Source organism: Vigna unguiculata, chromosome 11, assembly GCF_004118075.2.
Source record: "Vigna unguiculata cultivar IT97K-499-35 chromosome 11, ASM411807v1, whole genome shotgun sequence".
NCBI classification, from domain to species: domain Eukaryota; kingdom Viridiplantae; phylum Streptophyta; class Magnoliopsida; order Fabales; family Fabaceae; genus Vigna; species Vigna unguiculata.
In genome coordinates this window covers 39,140,928-39,157,059 of record NC_040289.1, presented here as the reverse complement: position 1 = coordinate 39,157,059, position 16,132 = coordinate 39,140,928, and the positions used below count along the sequence as shown (strand labels likewise).

The following is a 16,132-nucleotide window of genomic DNA, read 5'->3' as shown; positions in this document are numbered from 1 at the left end:
GTTTTTAGATTAAGAAATTTAATAGTGGTTTATTTTTAAATAATTTTAAATACTACGTAATGAAACATGTTAGCATAGGATATCTTTAAAAAATTATAAAAACATGGTTACTTAAAATATTAAAAAAATTACTCAATAAAATAATAATTAAAAATGTGTCTCTCTTCTCTCAATTCTATATATTCTCTCTATATTACTTATCTGGTATGCTTTTCTTTCCCTCTCTACCATCTTCACTCTATCTTCTGTCATTTCTTTTTCTTCTTTACTCTATCTCTCTCATCTCTTTCTTTTTCTTTCTTTTTTTCTTTATCACCTCTCTTTAAATCCTCCATTCTCTATATTTTTCTTCTCTATTAATATTCATATAAAAAATGTCAACATTTACATTTTTAGTCATTAAATGCTTAAAATTATTTTTTGTAAAATATTACAACGTCAACTTTTCATTTTACTTTTATATAGTAAAATTAAAATGTCTTGTTCAAAGTAGAAGTTTTAAATTTAATAAAATTATATTGATTTATCCTAAATATTTAAAAGTGAAAAAAATTAAATACGAACAATGTAAATTTCAAAATCTCATAAATTTTCCGAGTTTCAAATTAAGAAATGTGTTCCTGTTTTAAATATTTTACTTTTTAGAAGAGGTAGTATACATAACACCAGATAAATATTATTCCTCCAACATGGTTTATCTCGCAGAATTTAAATTTGAACTTGATTGTAAATTATACCTAGTATGACACCTTCAATAACAATTCATAAAATATACCTTTTACAACTTGACATAATATATAACTCTTTAAATATACCAATATGAACTATTTAATTATTATCTCACTATTGTTCATTTTTTTTAAATCGTGATATATTCAATTAAGGCAACATGTAATTACAATGTAACAGTAAAATTGTAAAAATACATTCTACAAAAGTATAACTTGCACATCGCAAGTGTTTCTAAACTTTTTTACGTTATTAATTGCAAATACTAAGCACTAAACCTGCAAGATGCTTGTAGTTGGAGAAGGTATATGTGAACTCATAAGGTACAGTGATCTTTGAGAACTTGCCTAGCTAGATCAAGAGCGCCACTTTTTTTGTAGATTAAATGCAAATTGTAAGCTGCCTCTCTGCGAAGGTCGCAGTAACCAGGTTTATGATTTTCGATGACATCTGGATTCTCATTGGGAAGTTTTGGAATAGGATAGTCTTTCTCGCAAATACCAATCACTTTCTCATAATAAATAGCCGCCAGAGTTACAAGGCCAACATGATGATAGGCCCGAGCTATGTTGTACAAGGATTCCTGCAAAGTTTTTCAGTCTCACATATTGAACAAATGAAAACGCAAGAAATTCACGACAACAAATCAACCTTCTGAAGTTCAGTATCTGAATGCCTACATCAGCTGGTTCAATGTTTATTTATATTTTCATTTAAAGGAACTCGATGATGATCAACTGTGCATAGTTTCCCACTGGATAGGAACTTACACCATACGTGCATTGAACTTAGAGGTGATATTTTTCTTTCTTATTATCGCATTTATTATTAATATTTAATAAAACATTTTCTTCTTAATGAGCTAAAAAACTGCATGAAAGGCTCAGCAGACAAACCTGGCTGTTCTCGCAGATTCTCAAGTTATTGTAGAGGAATGTTAAACCTTGTACAAGACATTGATGCTTGTTCTGAAGTCTGAAACCCAATGCCAAGTTGATCAAGGCTGTTCCTGAGAAACATTGATAAAATTAACTAATCAATTACTGCTAGTTCTTGGTTAGGAAAGCGGTACATGCACAGCGTGACATGAAAAGCATACCAACGCAGAGATTAACCAAGGGATTCTCTGGCAATAGTTTGTAAGCTTCGAGGTATTTCCTTGCTGCGTCTTGATGATGGCTAAATATGGTAAACTGATGGCCAGAAATTAGAATAGGAGGCACGCAGTCCACAAACTTTCCTTGCATAACACGTACAAATTTATAATGTCTTGTGTCTCGGTTTTCCAATCTATAAACCAGGAGAGAACAAGTAAACCATGTTTTACAAAGCCAGGTCTTTTTTTATCTTTAAGTCATAAACCTATCACAACAAATTAGAAAGCCTAACCAATTTTCTCGAGAACCCATGGTTCCATGCATTCACAAAATTACCTTGAGATAACCTTGTAGTAGCAATTCCAAGCTGCAACACTGTGTGGATGTTGCTGAACAATGTATTTTACACAATCAAACCCATGTTTAGGATCCGTGGTACTGTATGCCATTTCTGTGGAGAACATAAATTTGTTTTATCAGTAAGATAAGCTTCTTCCCTCCCTAAAGCATTAATTTTCTTTTTCTTTAGAATTGTAATATCGGAAATATGTAAAGCTAAACAAGGGAATGAAACAAACATAAACATTAAACAAGAAGTGGAAGTCTTCAATTTTTATTTTTATTTCTTCGAATGAGAAAAGTTGGAACTCGAAGCAAAGAATAAATCTATAAGCAAAAGCCTGTCTTCAGGACTTACGAGCTCCAAGGGATCGAAGTTCCTCTTTCTTGTCAGTAGACAGAGATGTACCAGCCAATCTTAGAGAGAGATTAATAATCTCCAGTGCTTCCCAATACCTTTGCAAGGATGCTAATGCCTTGCATAACTGTACAATGATATTAACAGGTCAGACATATAACAGAGGAAAGGGGGTGCAACACACAAAAAAGAAAAAATCGAAGCACTAACATCGATTATTAGCTGGTGATGTTCTTCATCTTTGAGAAGATTGCACAAGGGAGGTTCTCTGTTTTCTTGCTAAAAATATCTCATGCAATAAACCCAAAAGGGAATTAAGACATAATCATCAAGACATTTGTTCTAGAATTGAGTAGACAACACCAAACGGATCACCTGAGGTTCCTCATCTGAATCATCACTTAGCCAATCAATTCCGGATGCCAGTGCCTCAGCTTTTCTTTTCTCCTTTTCAATTGCCATCTTCTGCAGCAACTTTTTTGCCCTGGAAGCTTTCAACCTAATTACACAAAACACAATTCTTTTCACTTAGTATCCAAATCAAACAACATGAAAAAAGCATAAACACTAAGACAAATTATTCACCCAAAATATTTTGTAATATCTGCAATGAAGGTAGTACATCCAATACATAGATACATGTATTATATGAGTACCACACAGATATTGCCAAGGGGATGCTATCCTATGGTTTTCCAAATATAGAATAACAACGGAAAGGATAAATTGAAGTAAATGTTTGAAATCATAGTATTATAATATTTGAAAAATGAAAATTTAGATATAATAATACTAATAATACTCTTTCAATTTCACAATATTAGAGTACGTACTGAGCTATTTTGTATATGTACAATTATAGTATATAGTCAGAGCTATTAGCTATTGCTAACAGCTATCTCATGTAACCCTTTCAGTAAAGACGGTTAGCCATCCCTTGTATTGAATTTAGTTAGGTATAAATACTTATGTAAACTTCTCTTTTCAACAAGTTAAAAGAATGACTACTATTTAATTTGTTAAACATAATTTGTGTTTAGCTGAGTTCAATGCATTTTAGGTAGTGATATTTTAACTAGTCTCTTGAAAACAGTAGTAGTTATTTATTATCCTTATAATCATTATTGTTATAAATAGATAACTTGTCTTGACCGGGGTGTACTCAGTCAAGCAAATACCTACAATGAAATCTTTGTTTCACTCTCTTAAAAGAAGCCTTCTATTCTTTTTCATAGTGCTATATATAGGGATAAAATCAGTGATTTCGATCTTGAAGTCCCAACACATGACACTAAGAGTGGCTCAAACAATTATTAAGGTGACGATAACAAAATGGCTTCCCAACATTGTGCAACACCAAACTCCACGAAAAATTAGAGGAAATTGGCAGAAGGGGATATACAGAAAAATGGTCATCAATCAATTAACAACTAAACAGATCAACAACAATCCATCCAAAGAATATATCCCTCAATCACCTTCAAGAGTCAGCACTAACAATTTCTCTAATAAATTTCATACTAAACACAATTATGACAGATCACCCATAATGGTAATGCATCTGATTGAACATGACACAGTCGAGTTAGAAATAACGTATATACAAAACAACACAAACACATACCGATCAGATGCTGCAGCTACTGGCCTGAATCCTCGAAATACATTATCTTTTTCTGGACCATCTAGTATCCTAACCCTTTCGACCAGATCTCTTTTGGTGAGTCGCCTTTTTGATTTACCCTACAGCAATAATGTCTTTTGAAAATTCAAATAAATCTTAAGATCTATTTGAAATAATGTAGTTTATCAACATGTTAACATTCTGAAGCAAGTAGCAGGCATGCCTACATAGGCGTCCAAGAGCATCTACCAAACCAATCTGTATTTGACTGTGTGCCAAAGAGGTGAAAATTTGGCTTCTCTAATATTACCTTCTGTCGAAGAGTTGCAACATACAATGATTCACGAACCAAAGGGAAAATTGTATCCACAAAATCACCAAGTGTCCCTCTATTCCAATAAATGTTGCAGAGTTTCAGTTTTATTCTTATATCAACCCACCATCCATTTGACTTTTCAGGATTAGCTTCACCAGAGTCTGCAAGTTTTTCACATTAAAATCTCCATCCAAGAACTTCAATTGTAGAGAAAGAAAACATGTTCGAAATACCAGAATCATTTGGAGGAGACAACAAGGAAATTGCTTCATCTTCTTTTCCCTCTTCAAGCAGAAGGGAAGCCAGAGTTATCCGTGCATCAACGTCATCTTGTAGTATTTCAAGGGCTGAAACAAAATCTTGTTTAGCAACCAGGGAGTATGAATACTTCACAGCAGAACAATCATCAGGAAGTAACAGCAGAGTGTTGTTTCACTGTCACTGGATCTACATGCACTAGCGTAATAATACAAGCCTAAAATATGCTCTTATAACTGATGTCAACCATGAGGTCTCAGCACCAAGCCAGAACAAGATGTGATACAAAGCATTTTGAATTTGACAGACTTCCCTTTTTCTCCCATTAACAGCATAAAACCATGGTTTCAAAATTTCAAGCAATAATTCAATAGTTTTAATTATAGTATTTAGATAGACAAAAAGAAGATAAAAAAATGTGGAATAAAGGAAAGGAGATAAGATAACCTCAAGAAAAAAAAACAGTGAAAGGATAAAATCAAGAATGAAGCATCTTCAATTTCTATGCAAAACCTGAAACAGAAACTCATTGTGACATCCATGAGCAAATCAGTAGAGCGAAGCTACAAAAAATCCTATTCCAAATCAAATATAGGGTGAAAGACACTCTTAAAGATGTAATTATTTCCAACGAATGCACCAATCTCACAAGACAATTACATAAATTAGTGCCACAAAATTTTAGCATGCTTCTTCCAAAACGAATAAAGCTGAAAACCAACAATAAAATGTTTCTCCATAGTAAAGAAGCACACAAAATATCAAATAAAAAACTACAGAAAGTTCATTCCAAAAAAATGTAACTGTCTTTGAATGAGGAAGCTAATGGGAAAGCTCACAAATCAGATAACTTGAAAAATGTAAATCTGTGTATTGATCTATATGTGAAGAATGCATGCTATTAGATCTTCAGTTATGTTATGCATAAAAAGTTTACTCAAAAGTAAAGCAATCCAAGAATACATTTGAGAACTGCCTTGATTCTATGATGCTAAAGCGAAATCCTACTCCCGCAAGAAAAAAGGATGCTCCCAAACTTAAAGATTTTGACAATCAAAAATCGTTTCAGAAGCTTCATCACTAAAAAGAAATGATCCATAGAATATTTCATTTATATTGAAAAACAAAGGGGAAGTGGTTTTCACAAAGTATCATTAACTAAATACCATTCTCTTTAAAAATAAAACCTTGCCTTTGTAAAAAAAAATAATTGCTTGTGAACTTTCTTTCAAGGACATGTAACATTTAGCAAGTTTCAGATATAGAGGACCCTGCAAGAAAGAATTTCAGTAAGAATATAGAATATCCTGATAACATAGTGATGATAACGAAAGGCATACACTGAAATTATATTTCTAAGCTAGATAAATAGTATCGGGCAACCGAAAAGAGCCAAAGAAAATAGAATAAATTGAAAACAGTAAACAATTACATTTGATAATTGATACAGATGGACAATACAATTCCTCAATTATTTCCTTCCAACTAGCTTCAGAAACGTTGGGCATGAGGAAATGTATTAGAAAAACTCAAGCAGTCAATACTAATACTGATTAGATAGCACAATAATCAGATAATCTTTTATATTTTATAGTGTTCATAATAACTTGTTCTCATTTTTGAAACATGAATTCTCTTTTATAATTTAAAAATTATAGATGTGTTGTCCAATATTTTTAAAATTGGTTGCATTCTTGTGTTCATGTCCATTTTTATCATACCCAGCTCTTGTAATTGTGCCTACTGGATAGGTCAATAAGGATCAAACTCTAGACCACTCAGTCATAGAAGTTCCAATACCATATCATGGAACAAACAACTCCCCTAAAGCTTGAGTTATTATGTAAAGACACAAGAATGGTTATTTCTAACAGAAATATGAACAATAAATTTAAAGATTCCAATATATACATCCCCATAAGATTACAAGACAAAAATAGTCACCTACTAAAGCAAATTACTGGTAAAAAATTAAAATGATAATTGGCATGCATGGGCAGGAGTTTACCATACATTTTCGTTTCCAATATTTCCTTCCAACATCAAATAATAATTCAATGCAGGGTTATAATGTTCAAGACCCATCAATGAATCAGCAACCTCAATAACCAAGTCAACATGCTTGCTTGCATTCTCTGGTTTCAAATCATTGAAGAGAACCTAGTAATCAACTGAAATGTTAAGTAATACATCAAAATGAAAGCAAAGTCAAAAGAAAGATTCATACACTGTCATTACATGTATTATACATTTGCTTGCACTCCAACATTGTACGAAATTAAGCTAATGAGAAACATGGAAAATGTAACTTAAAAATAATGATATATTGTGTTTCAGAAATGCGGTGGGAGAAGAAAGAGAGTAGTACTTGTACACAATTTTAAAGACTGCGAAATTGATCTTTCTTTCCTTAAGAAAAGAAGCCCTTTTATAAGGAAAAAAGATTATATAGAAGATGACCATAAATTTAAGTTTTCTTATTCAGAATTAAAGGAGAGAGGACAAAAATCTACACAAAATAGGAAATCAGCAAAAAAGAGTTACGTGCAAATCTCATTGAAAACCCAAGCTTCACATGGGATATATTACATGGAGGGAAATATTATGGTGGATAGGTAACGATGTGTGTTACACATAAATTGGCTAGGACACAAGAAAGAAAGAGCATACAGAATGAAAGAGATAAAATTAAAGATAACTAAGAAAGTCTAAACTAAATACTCATCCAAAGACACCAAAGAATATCAATTAACCTAACCTAATATATGAGGTTTAAGCAAGATTAAAAGGGGCCATGACCATGATTAAGAAAAACACAGTTAATTCAATTATAAGTAAGCATGAGTCACACCTGAGCCATATCCATTTTTCCAAGATGAGCATGGCAAATTCCAGCCTTAATTTTCAAATTCAATGGTAACTCTTCCCATGCATTTGCAGCTTGGGCATGTTTTATATACTGCAGACCTCTGTCATGCGCCTTAGTTTCCATCAATATGGTACACAGCAGATCAACTACACTCGAATTTGCTCCATCAGGTTGACTCTTAAGATAGTCTTCAAGAATACAAACAGCATGCTCAACTTGACCACATTTTTTGTACAACTGATAGAAAGCAATATAAATTCAGTTCGACATTGAAAGTCAACCAATTAACGTTTAATTGAATAAAAATATTATCAGCTCCTCAACCCTTATACTTTTTGCATGTATATTAAGATAATTTAAAGTTTACCCCTCTCAAACATTATATTTTATACACATCTGCTTACCATTTCAAAGATGTTAGTCAGAGTATATAGATACAGTCCACGCGACATACAAGCAGATGCGATAAATGCATTATAAAGCATCACAAGGCAAACCGTGATTTCCATAGGAAATAATTGTTAACAAAAACAACTAATGTCAAAGGATTATTGACAAAATTGAATGCATGTCCATGCTATCTCAAAGCAAAGACAAACCTTAGCTGCAGTTTTCAGTGGATCAACATTCTCATGACAGAGTTGATGTACTTGCTCATATGTAACAGCAGCTTTTTGATAGTCTCCAAGTTCAACATAAAGCCTTGCAAGAAGACCTCTAAGAGTAACATCTTTGGGATCTGCTGTAATTGCTTTTAAAAGACAATGCCGTGCCTGATCAATATAACCTTGTTCTCTGCATTTGGAAAAGGTTCAGAACTCAATCATCATACTATTTCTTTCAGCATTGTTTAAAAGTAATGCATGCATAAACTAAGTTATATTATAAACAGTAACAAACTACGATGATATATGAAAAGAAAATAGCAGGGTGGTAGGGTGGTATTTTATGAGAGAGTATGAGCCAGTTGTGCACCATATTGTCCATCAACAAATTGAATACATGGGTCATATATTTTAAGGACATCACTAGATGAAATTTTAACCATCATCACAATTATTCCAGAAGAATAACTTCAAAAAAATAACAGAGACAACAAAACTAAGAAGCCATCTCACATGGACCAGGTAAAAATCCTTTTCCAAAGAGATGCATCTTTAGGATTTAAATGAGCGGCAATTAGGTAAAAACTCATTGCTCTTTTATAATCCTGGAGTGAACTACAGACAAGTCCAAGAGTGTGATAAGAATCAGCCAAATTCGGTGCCAACTTAATAACTTCAAGCAGCACAGCTTTAGCCTGCAAAAAAACAACATAGAAAAGGAATGCATAAATATTCTGAAAAAGCCTAAAGCAATGATAAAATCTATAATATAAATCAAGCCTCGACAGATGCAAAAAGCATTAAGAATAAAAAAACTAAACACCCTGATCTTATGCCATCTATCATACTTGAGACAAATAGAAATGGAAAGTGTTAGATCATTTCAATAAACATGAATATAACTTCCAGCTAATGAGTTTCTCCTGGAGGCAACCATATCTATCTGAAAAGCAAGACATACAGTATTAACCCGATCACATATCTCTTTGGTGAATACATTAATTTGATCAACTTGGATTTGCTTAAATCTTACAAAAAGAAAAAAGAAAACTTCAAGCAAAACAAAGGTTGATTAGGAAAAATGGATCCAAAAAAGGTATGCCAACAAACAAAGACGCGCATAATACCCCAGGTTGCATCAGATGATTATATGCTGAAGGCAAAAAGAGCCTAGACAGAGAGAAATAGTATCATTTATCCTATCTCCTTAGGTACTTAATACAGAAAACCTGTTATATACCAGAAACCAAAACACAGATGCAATAACAAACACCAAAAAAGATGAAATGGGGAACTTCTTGGAATTAAAGGATGAAAACAGAAAATAATGCAATAAGAGGACAGGCCCTCTTATGCCCCAGAGCTAAGCTCCTTTACTGAGAGCAAACGCTTCTATATACCAGAAAAATCCAACCAAATCACCATGTCCCCCAAAACTAGGCTCATTATCCCTTCTATATCTCTCTCTCCGAAACTAACTCTGCCACCTCACCTCAAGCCCCTCCTTTTCCTAATTCCTTTATTTTTTCTGACATAAGCAATCCATTCTTTGGGCTGACTTTGTGCTTCTTGGACCAAGTGCTCCTGTGGCCCATTATTTGTTTCTCCGTTCCCATCAAAACCATCCTAAAACAATAAACTAACAAAGTACAGGGACTTACTTATCTACCTCAATATACTGGATAACTGTGACACTAACTAATACAAAACTCCAGTGACAGAAGCTAAGGACTGTCATGTGACAGAATAATATACCTTGTCATAATGGCCACATGCATAGTGAAGTGTGGCATCACCCAGCATCCGTGTTAGCTTAGGGTCCGTTCTATTTCTTGATCCTTTCCGCCTGCCTCTCTTTTTAGGCTGCATCAGGCAGATAGAGAATACTTAAAAGAGTCATGTCACATTAAAATTTAAAACAGAAGGTAGTCACATAACTTGCAACTGAGTGCTTACATTTTTACATTCTCATCTACATCTGTTCTAGGTTATGGATATTGTATGGATAAGAAATAAATAACCATAAGCATATGAAGAAAACTGTATACACAATTAAACTAGTGATAAGCTATCATGTAGAACAGAAAATTCATGGAAAAAAGAGGGGTAAATTGTCAGAATAAACTAAGCTAACCTGCATAAAAAATGGAAACAGCTTAGAAACAGCAATGAGCAAAAAATGCAACAGGCATTTACCACAGATCTTAAATGTTCTTCCAAAACCATAACACCAAATGTATTCCTCTAATATCCACTCCATTGCTGGAGATCAAAGCTTGTAATCAACCTTTTAATATAAAAGAATTAAAGGAAAGTTATCAATTTCTTTCTGGTGTAGCCTTTGCTTATGAACTGGCAAACTGCTAAAAATGCATAAGGAGACTAACAAAAAATAAAGGAAGGCAATCAACTTCTTTCATGGTAGCCCTTGCTTACGTAGAAAAAATAAATAAAAGAAAAAGAGATAAAATATTCTTCGCAATCTGACACAATGATGAACTACCAATTTATCTTTCAAAGCCTACTTGCCAATAGAGACAACCAGACAAACTGCAAACATAATATATTATGTAGACTAAACTGGCATATGCACTGCATAGCATACCTTTCTTGATCTCTTGCGCACGCCATGATAATTCATTGCTTCCATTATCTCAGCTATCTTTGACCCGGAAATACCACATTCCCTAGCCAACTTAGAAGGTGGCTCTTCACTGCATTTAGTGACACAAAATAGCACAGATCAAACAAGCATCCAAAAAGTAAGTAAGCGCAGAGAGTTATTTATCCTCGTGAAATACATTTAGAATTTGTTCAACCCTTTTAGCACCTGAACACAATCAAGAATCTTCAGTAGCTCATCTCATTGAACAAGGGATTCAAGGATTTTCTGTTTTTTATTTTAATTTTTAACCTCCAATCCTTTTGCTCTAATTTCTTGTATCTACAATATTTTCCTTTGCCATCAACAAAAATAAGTTTCACAACTAACATATTTCAATTTCTATTCAACATGTACGTAATTGTGGCACTCTCGGTTGCACATGCACAGCTCTGAATCAATATATTAACAATACAAAGTTGCACCCACTCCTAGAGAACAGACTAAAGTATAAACAGCACAATTCACAGCAACGACAACAAAAAGCAGAAACTACAAATTCAAAAGTCCGATCACAAATGCAGTTAATACAACAAATAAAGCAATCATTTGGAAATAAATAACAAGTCTATTAAGAAATAATTTAAGCTTAACTCATCTTCATACAACAATATAACTTCACCTTATCTCTCTAGGATATATGTCGATGACTTGGATGGATACCATACATATTAGTCTCTCATACCATCATATTAAGAAGACAATGGCTCGATAATTAACTGAGTAACTGAGGTCTCCCCTATTTATATAAGTGAGGTTTGCTCCTTTTATATATTATAATAATTTGAGCTTATCTTTATAATAGACTCTTGAAGACTCTTATATCATATTAAGGCTCAAATTTCACTACCTAATGGTATCAGAACCTAACAGCGTCGGAATTAATTAGGGCTGAAGAAACCAACGAACCTGTGGCATTGTTCAGTTGCTTTTCGCTTTTTATCAGCGAGAGCTTCCTGTTCAAGACGCTCGAATCGTTCGTAGGGTAGAAGGCCTGAATCGTCATTGTTGTCGACAAAGTCCAAAGGATCCATCCCGTTTTCAAACCTGAAAGTATACTCATCCTCTTCTTCCATGTCATTGTCATCTTCCTCCTGCGCTGCGGCGTGCTCTTCCTCTTCTTCTTCCTCCCCCGTGCCCTCCACGGCGTTGTTTACCTCATCAAAGTCGCTTCCCTCTTTTGCCATCGGATTCAGACGCTGCTTTCAGGCTCTTCCACTCTTACTTTCTTAGTTCGATTATCTGTTCTCAAAAATTCGAAATCACGTTTTAGCCCTATTTATAGCTTCTGATTTTACGGTATCTTTTAGGATGGACCATTTAACATGTGCCCTGCGCGTGACCCATTATCTTTTTACTTGACAAATGTAATTTATACCCCCATCATAATTTATTTATCACTTTACTGTCATTTATTATTACTAATTAACATTTAAACTTTTACAATGCAAAAGAGTAACATATTTTAAAAAAATTATCATACAATACTTCTAATTTATAACTTATGCTATAATTGAAATTTACAATAAATAAATAATTTTAAAAATTTAGCTTTAAAAATTGAAAGAAAAATTATTGATAGGAATATAAACAATATAAGAGCTGTTTAATTTGTTTACTAGACATTAAATCAAATTAAATTTGAAACAATACTTGAATAAGTAAAGATTTTATCTAATATATTTTTATAATTTTTTTCTTTATTTCTTTATAAATAATATATAATTAATTTTTTAAAATATTTTTAAAATGTAAAATAATTGTTAAAGACAAAAATAGGGTTTTAGAATAACGATTAAAGATAAATTATTTATAAAATAATTAGCTTTTTAAAATAATAATTAAGGGTAAAACTGGAATAATAAAATGTGAACACAAAATATGGTATTTCTTTATATATTGTTATAGATTAATTATGCAAGTGTAAAATTTTCCTTTAAATTTTGTCCTTTTTTACAAGGTGTTTTAAAATTCAGCACAACTAAAGAGTAGTCCAGCTCAGTTCGATTCGGTTCGGTTTTATTTGGTTTTGTTTGGTTTGGTTTGGTTCAGTTCGGTTCGATTTGGTTCAGTTCGATCTGGTCCGGTTCAATTTAGTTCAGTTTGGTTCGGTCCTATCCAGTTCGGTTCAGTTTAATAAAAAATTTAAAATAGTTGTTAAATATAAAATTAGAAAAATAAAATATGTACATATGAGAAGTTTTTAAAACAATGGTTAAAGACAAAAGAGATTTTTAGACTAACGGTTAAAAGTAAACTATTTATAAAATAATTAATTTTTAAAATAATAATTTATGGTAAAATTAAAAAATAAAAAGAGTATCCTCTTTATTTATTGTTCGCATTTTTGGATGTGACATTTTTTACGCACATTACAAAGAGAATTTCCATTTGGTATATATTAATTAATTATGAAACTATAAAATTTCACCTTATTTTTTTCAAGGTGTTTTAAAATTCAACACACCTGAAATTCAGTTGGGTTGGGTTCGGTTAAGTTGGATTGGATTGGATTGGGTTGGGTTGGGTTTGGTTTGGTTCGGTTTGGTTTGGTTTAATTTGGTTTAGTTCGGTTTAGTTCAGTTTGGTCCGTTTCGGTTCAGATCAGTAAAGAATATATAATAAATTTTTAAAATAGTTGTTAAATATAAAATTAGAAAAATAAAATATGTACATAAGAGAAGATTTTAAAACAATGGTTAAAGACAACAGAGGTTTTTAAACTAACGGTTAAAAGTAAATTATTTATAAAATAATTAATTAAAAAAATAATTTAGGATAAAACTGAAAAATAAAAAGAACATCCTCTTTATTTATTGTTTTCATTTTTAATTTTCATAAAATTTTGAGTTAAAATTTATAAAAAATATATAATTAATTTTTAAAAATATTTGTTAAATGTGAAATTAAAAAATAAATAAATATGTACACAAATGAATATGTTTTTTAAATAATTGTTAAAGACAAAAGAGGTTTTTAGAATAATGATTAAAGGTAAATTATTTATAAAATAATAATTAAGGGTGAAACTGGAATAATGAATTGTGGACACAAAATAGGGTATCCTATTTATATATTACTAGCGTAACACAGGCGCTATCGCGCCTGTGTGTATATTTTTTAAATATACGTAATATTTTATTAGCAGTGATAATATTATAATGTTATTAAATAAATATATATATTAAAATTATATTTATTAAAAATAAAGTGAAATATATCAGAACAACAAAGGCATCTGATTTTATAAAAAGTTTATAAAAGTAACGGTCAATTTTTAAAAATTTAATAAATTATTATATTTAAAGGGTAAAATTGGTATTTTGAAAAGTGGACACAAAAAGGGGAATCCCCTTTATATATTGTTATAGATTATAGATTAATTATGAAAGTGTAAAATTCTTTCCTCCTTTTTTTAAAGTGTTTTAAAATTCAGCACAACTAAAGAGTAGTTCAGTTCAGTTCGGTTTGGTTGAGTTCGGTTTGGTTTGGTTCAGTTTGGTTCGGTTCAGTTCGGTCCGGTTCAGTTCAGTCTGATCCGGTTGAATTCGATTCGATTTAGTTCGGTTTGGTTTGGTTCGATCCAGTTCGATTCAGTTCAATAAAATTTATAAAAAATATATAATTAATTTTTAAAATATTTTTTAAATGTAAAATTAAAAAAAAATGTACACAAAAGAATATGTTTTTAAAATAATTGTTAAAGACAAAAGAGGTTTATAGAATAACGATTAAAGGTAAACTATTTATAAAATAATTAGTTTTTTAAAATAATAATGAAGGGTACAACTGGAATAACGAAATGTGGACACAAAAGAGGGTATCCTTTTTATATATTGTTATAGATTAATTATGAAAGTGTAAAATTTTACGCATATTACAAAGCGACTTTCTATTTACTCTATATTAATTAATTATGAAAGTGTAAAATTTTTCCTAATTTTTTTTCAAGGTGTTTTAAAATTCAACACAATTGAAGTTTAGTTCAGTTGGGTTCGATTAAGTTGGGTTGGATTGAGTTGGGTTGAGTTCAATTTTGTTTGGTTCGGTTCAATTTGGTTCGATTCGGTTCATTCCGGTCTAGGTTGATCCGATCCGATTTAATTCGGTTTGGTTTGATTCGGTCCGTTTCGGTTCAGGTCAATAAAGAATATATAATAAATTTTTAAAATAGTTGTTAAATATAAAATTAAAAAATAAAATATGTACATAAGAGAAGTATTTAAAACAACGGTTGAAGACAAAAGATATTTTTAAACTAACGATCAAAAGTAAATTATTTATAAATAAATCATTTTTAAAATAATAGTTTAGGATAAAATTAAAAAATAGAAAAAATATCCTCTTTATTTATTATTTGCATTTTTTAATTTTCATAAAATTTGGAGTTAAGATTTATGAAAAGTATATAATTAATTTTTTTAAATATTTGTTAAGTGTAAAGTTAAAAAACAAATAAACAGGTACACAAAAGAATACGTTTTTAAAATAATTATTAAGATAAAAGAGATTTTTAGAATAATAATGAAAGATAAACTATTTATAAAATAATTAGTTTTTAAAATAATAATTAAAGGTAAAACTGGAATAAGGAAATGTAGATACAAAATATATCTCTTTATTTATTGTTATATATATATATATATATATATATATATATATATATATATATATATATATATATATATATATATATATATATAGTGATGTGTTACATTATATTCTATATGTCGCAGAATATGTGACAAGTTTTGAAGAGAAAAAAACAATAATAATAAAACAAGGTGCACCTTCTAATGAGGTATTCTTTTTCAAGATTGGGCAATGGAGAAACCCTAATTGAAAGGAGACAATGCAGTGTGTGAAGTGATATCAGCGAAGACAAAAAAGTAAGAGAAAGGAAAAAAATAAAAGAAATTTATGATGTCCATCTATCAGTGATCGAGTATTTATGGCCCCAAAGAAAAACTCCTAAACCACAAAAACTTCTCTCTGATCACAATATATTACATATCTGGGCGTCAAATATCTATGGTAAAATATTATCACCAAACAAAAACCACTGTTTTTATTTTTTTTTTCACCTCTTTTCTTTGTGGAAGCTTTCATATGCTACTTCGAAAAATGACTATTTACCTTATATTCCTCTAAAAACTGAAACTAAAATCTCTCGGTGGACCTTAAATCTCCCATTAGACATGTATTAGACCGTTTATGTGAAACGAAATGCGGACATCATCAAAATTTACAGGTACACAAATAATCAAAAAACAAA

General features: G+C 31.1%; 1 protein-coding gene across 2 annotated transcripts; it reads right to left on the bottom strand.

Annotated features, from left to right (window-relative positions):
* Positions 1-791: 791 nt before the first annotated feature.
* LOC114169822 (general transcription factor 3C polypeptide 3) lies at positions 792-12,101 on the bottom strand. Of its 2 annotated transcripts, none has more exons than XM_028055141.1 (18): positions 11,767-12,101; positions 10,801-10,909; positions 9,951-10,058; positions 8,709-8,890; positions 8,190-8,385; positions 7,573-7,827; positions 6,735-6,881; positions 5,914-5,992; positions 4,697-4,810; positions 4,458-4,624; positions 4,148-4,266; positions 2,899-3,022; positions 2,734-2,802; positions 2,524-2,650; positions 2,163-2,277; positions 1,829-2,019; positions 1,626-1,738; positions 792-1,312 (listed from the first exon to the last, which is right to left on the bottom strand). In XM_028055141.1, the coding sequence occupies exons 1-18, from the start codon at positions 12,042-12,044 to the stop codon at positions 1,046-1,048; spliced, it is 2,760 nt and encodes a 919-aa protein (XP_027910942.1). In that variant the 5' UTR covers positions 12,045-12,101; the 3' UTR covers positions 792-1,045. The 2 variants fall into 2 exon arrangements, 1 of the variants encoding a protein (XP_027910942.1); XR_003601009.1 differs by having other exon boundaries at positions 1,141-1,312; positions 1,829-1,964.
* Positions 12,102-16,132: the final 4,031 nt, after the last annotated feature.

What these genes read in the sequence shown, in the direction of transcription:
- LOC114169822 (XM_028055141.1), bottom strand. Translation starts at nt 12,044, where the DNA reads ATGGCAAAAGAGGGAAGCGACTTTGATGAGGTAAACAACGCCGTGGAG. An exon ending in TTGCAACTCTTCGACAGAAG is followed by an intron (nt 4,267 to 4,457) that starts GTAATATTAGAG and finishes TTATTGCTGTAG; the next exon opens with GGTAAATCAAAAAGGCGACT. An exon ending in ACTTCGATCCCTTGGAGCTC is followed by an intron (nt 2,278 to 2,523) that starts GTAAGTCCTGAA and finishes TGTTCTCCACAG; the next exon opens with AAATGGCATACAGTACCACG.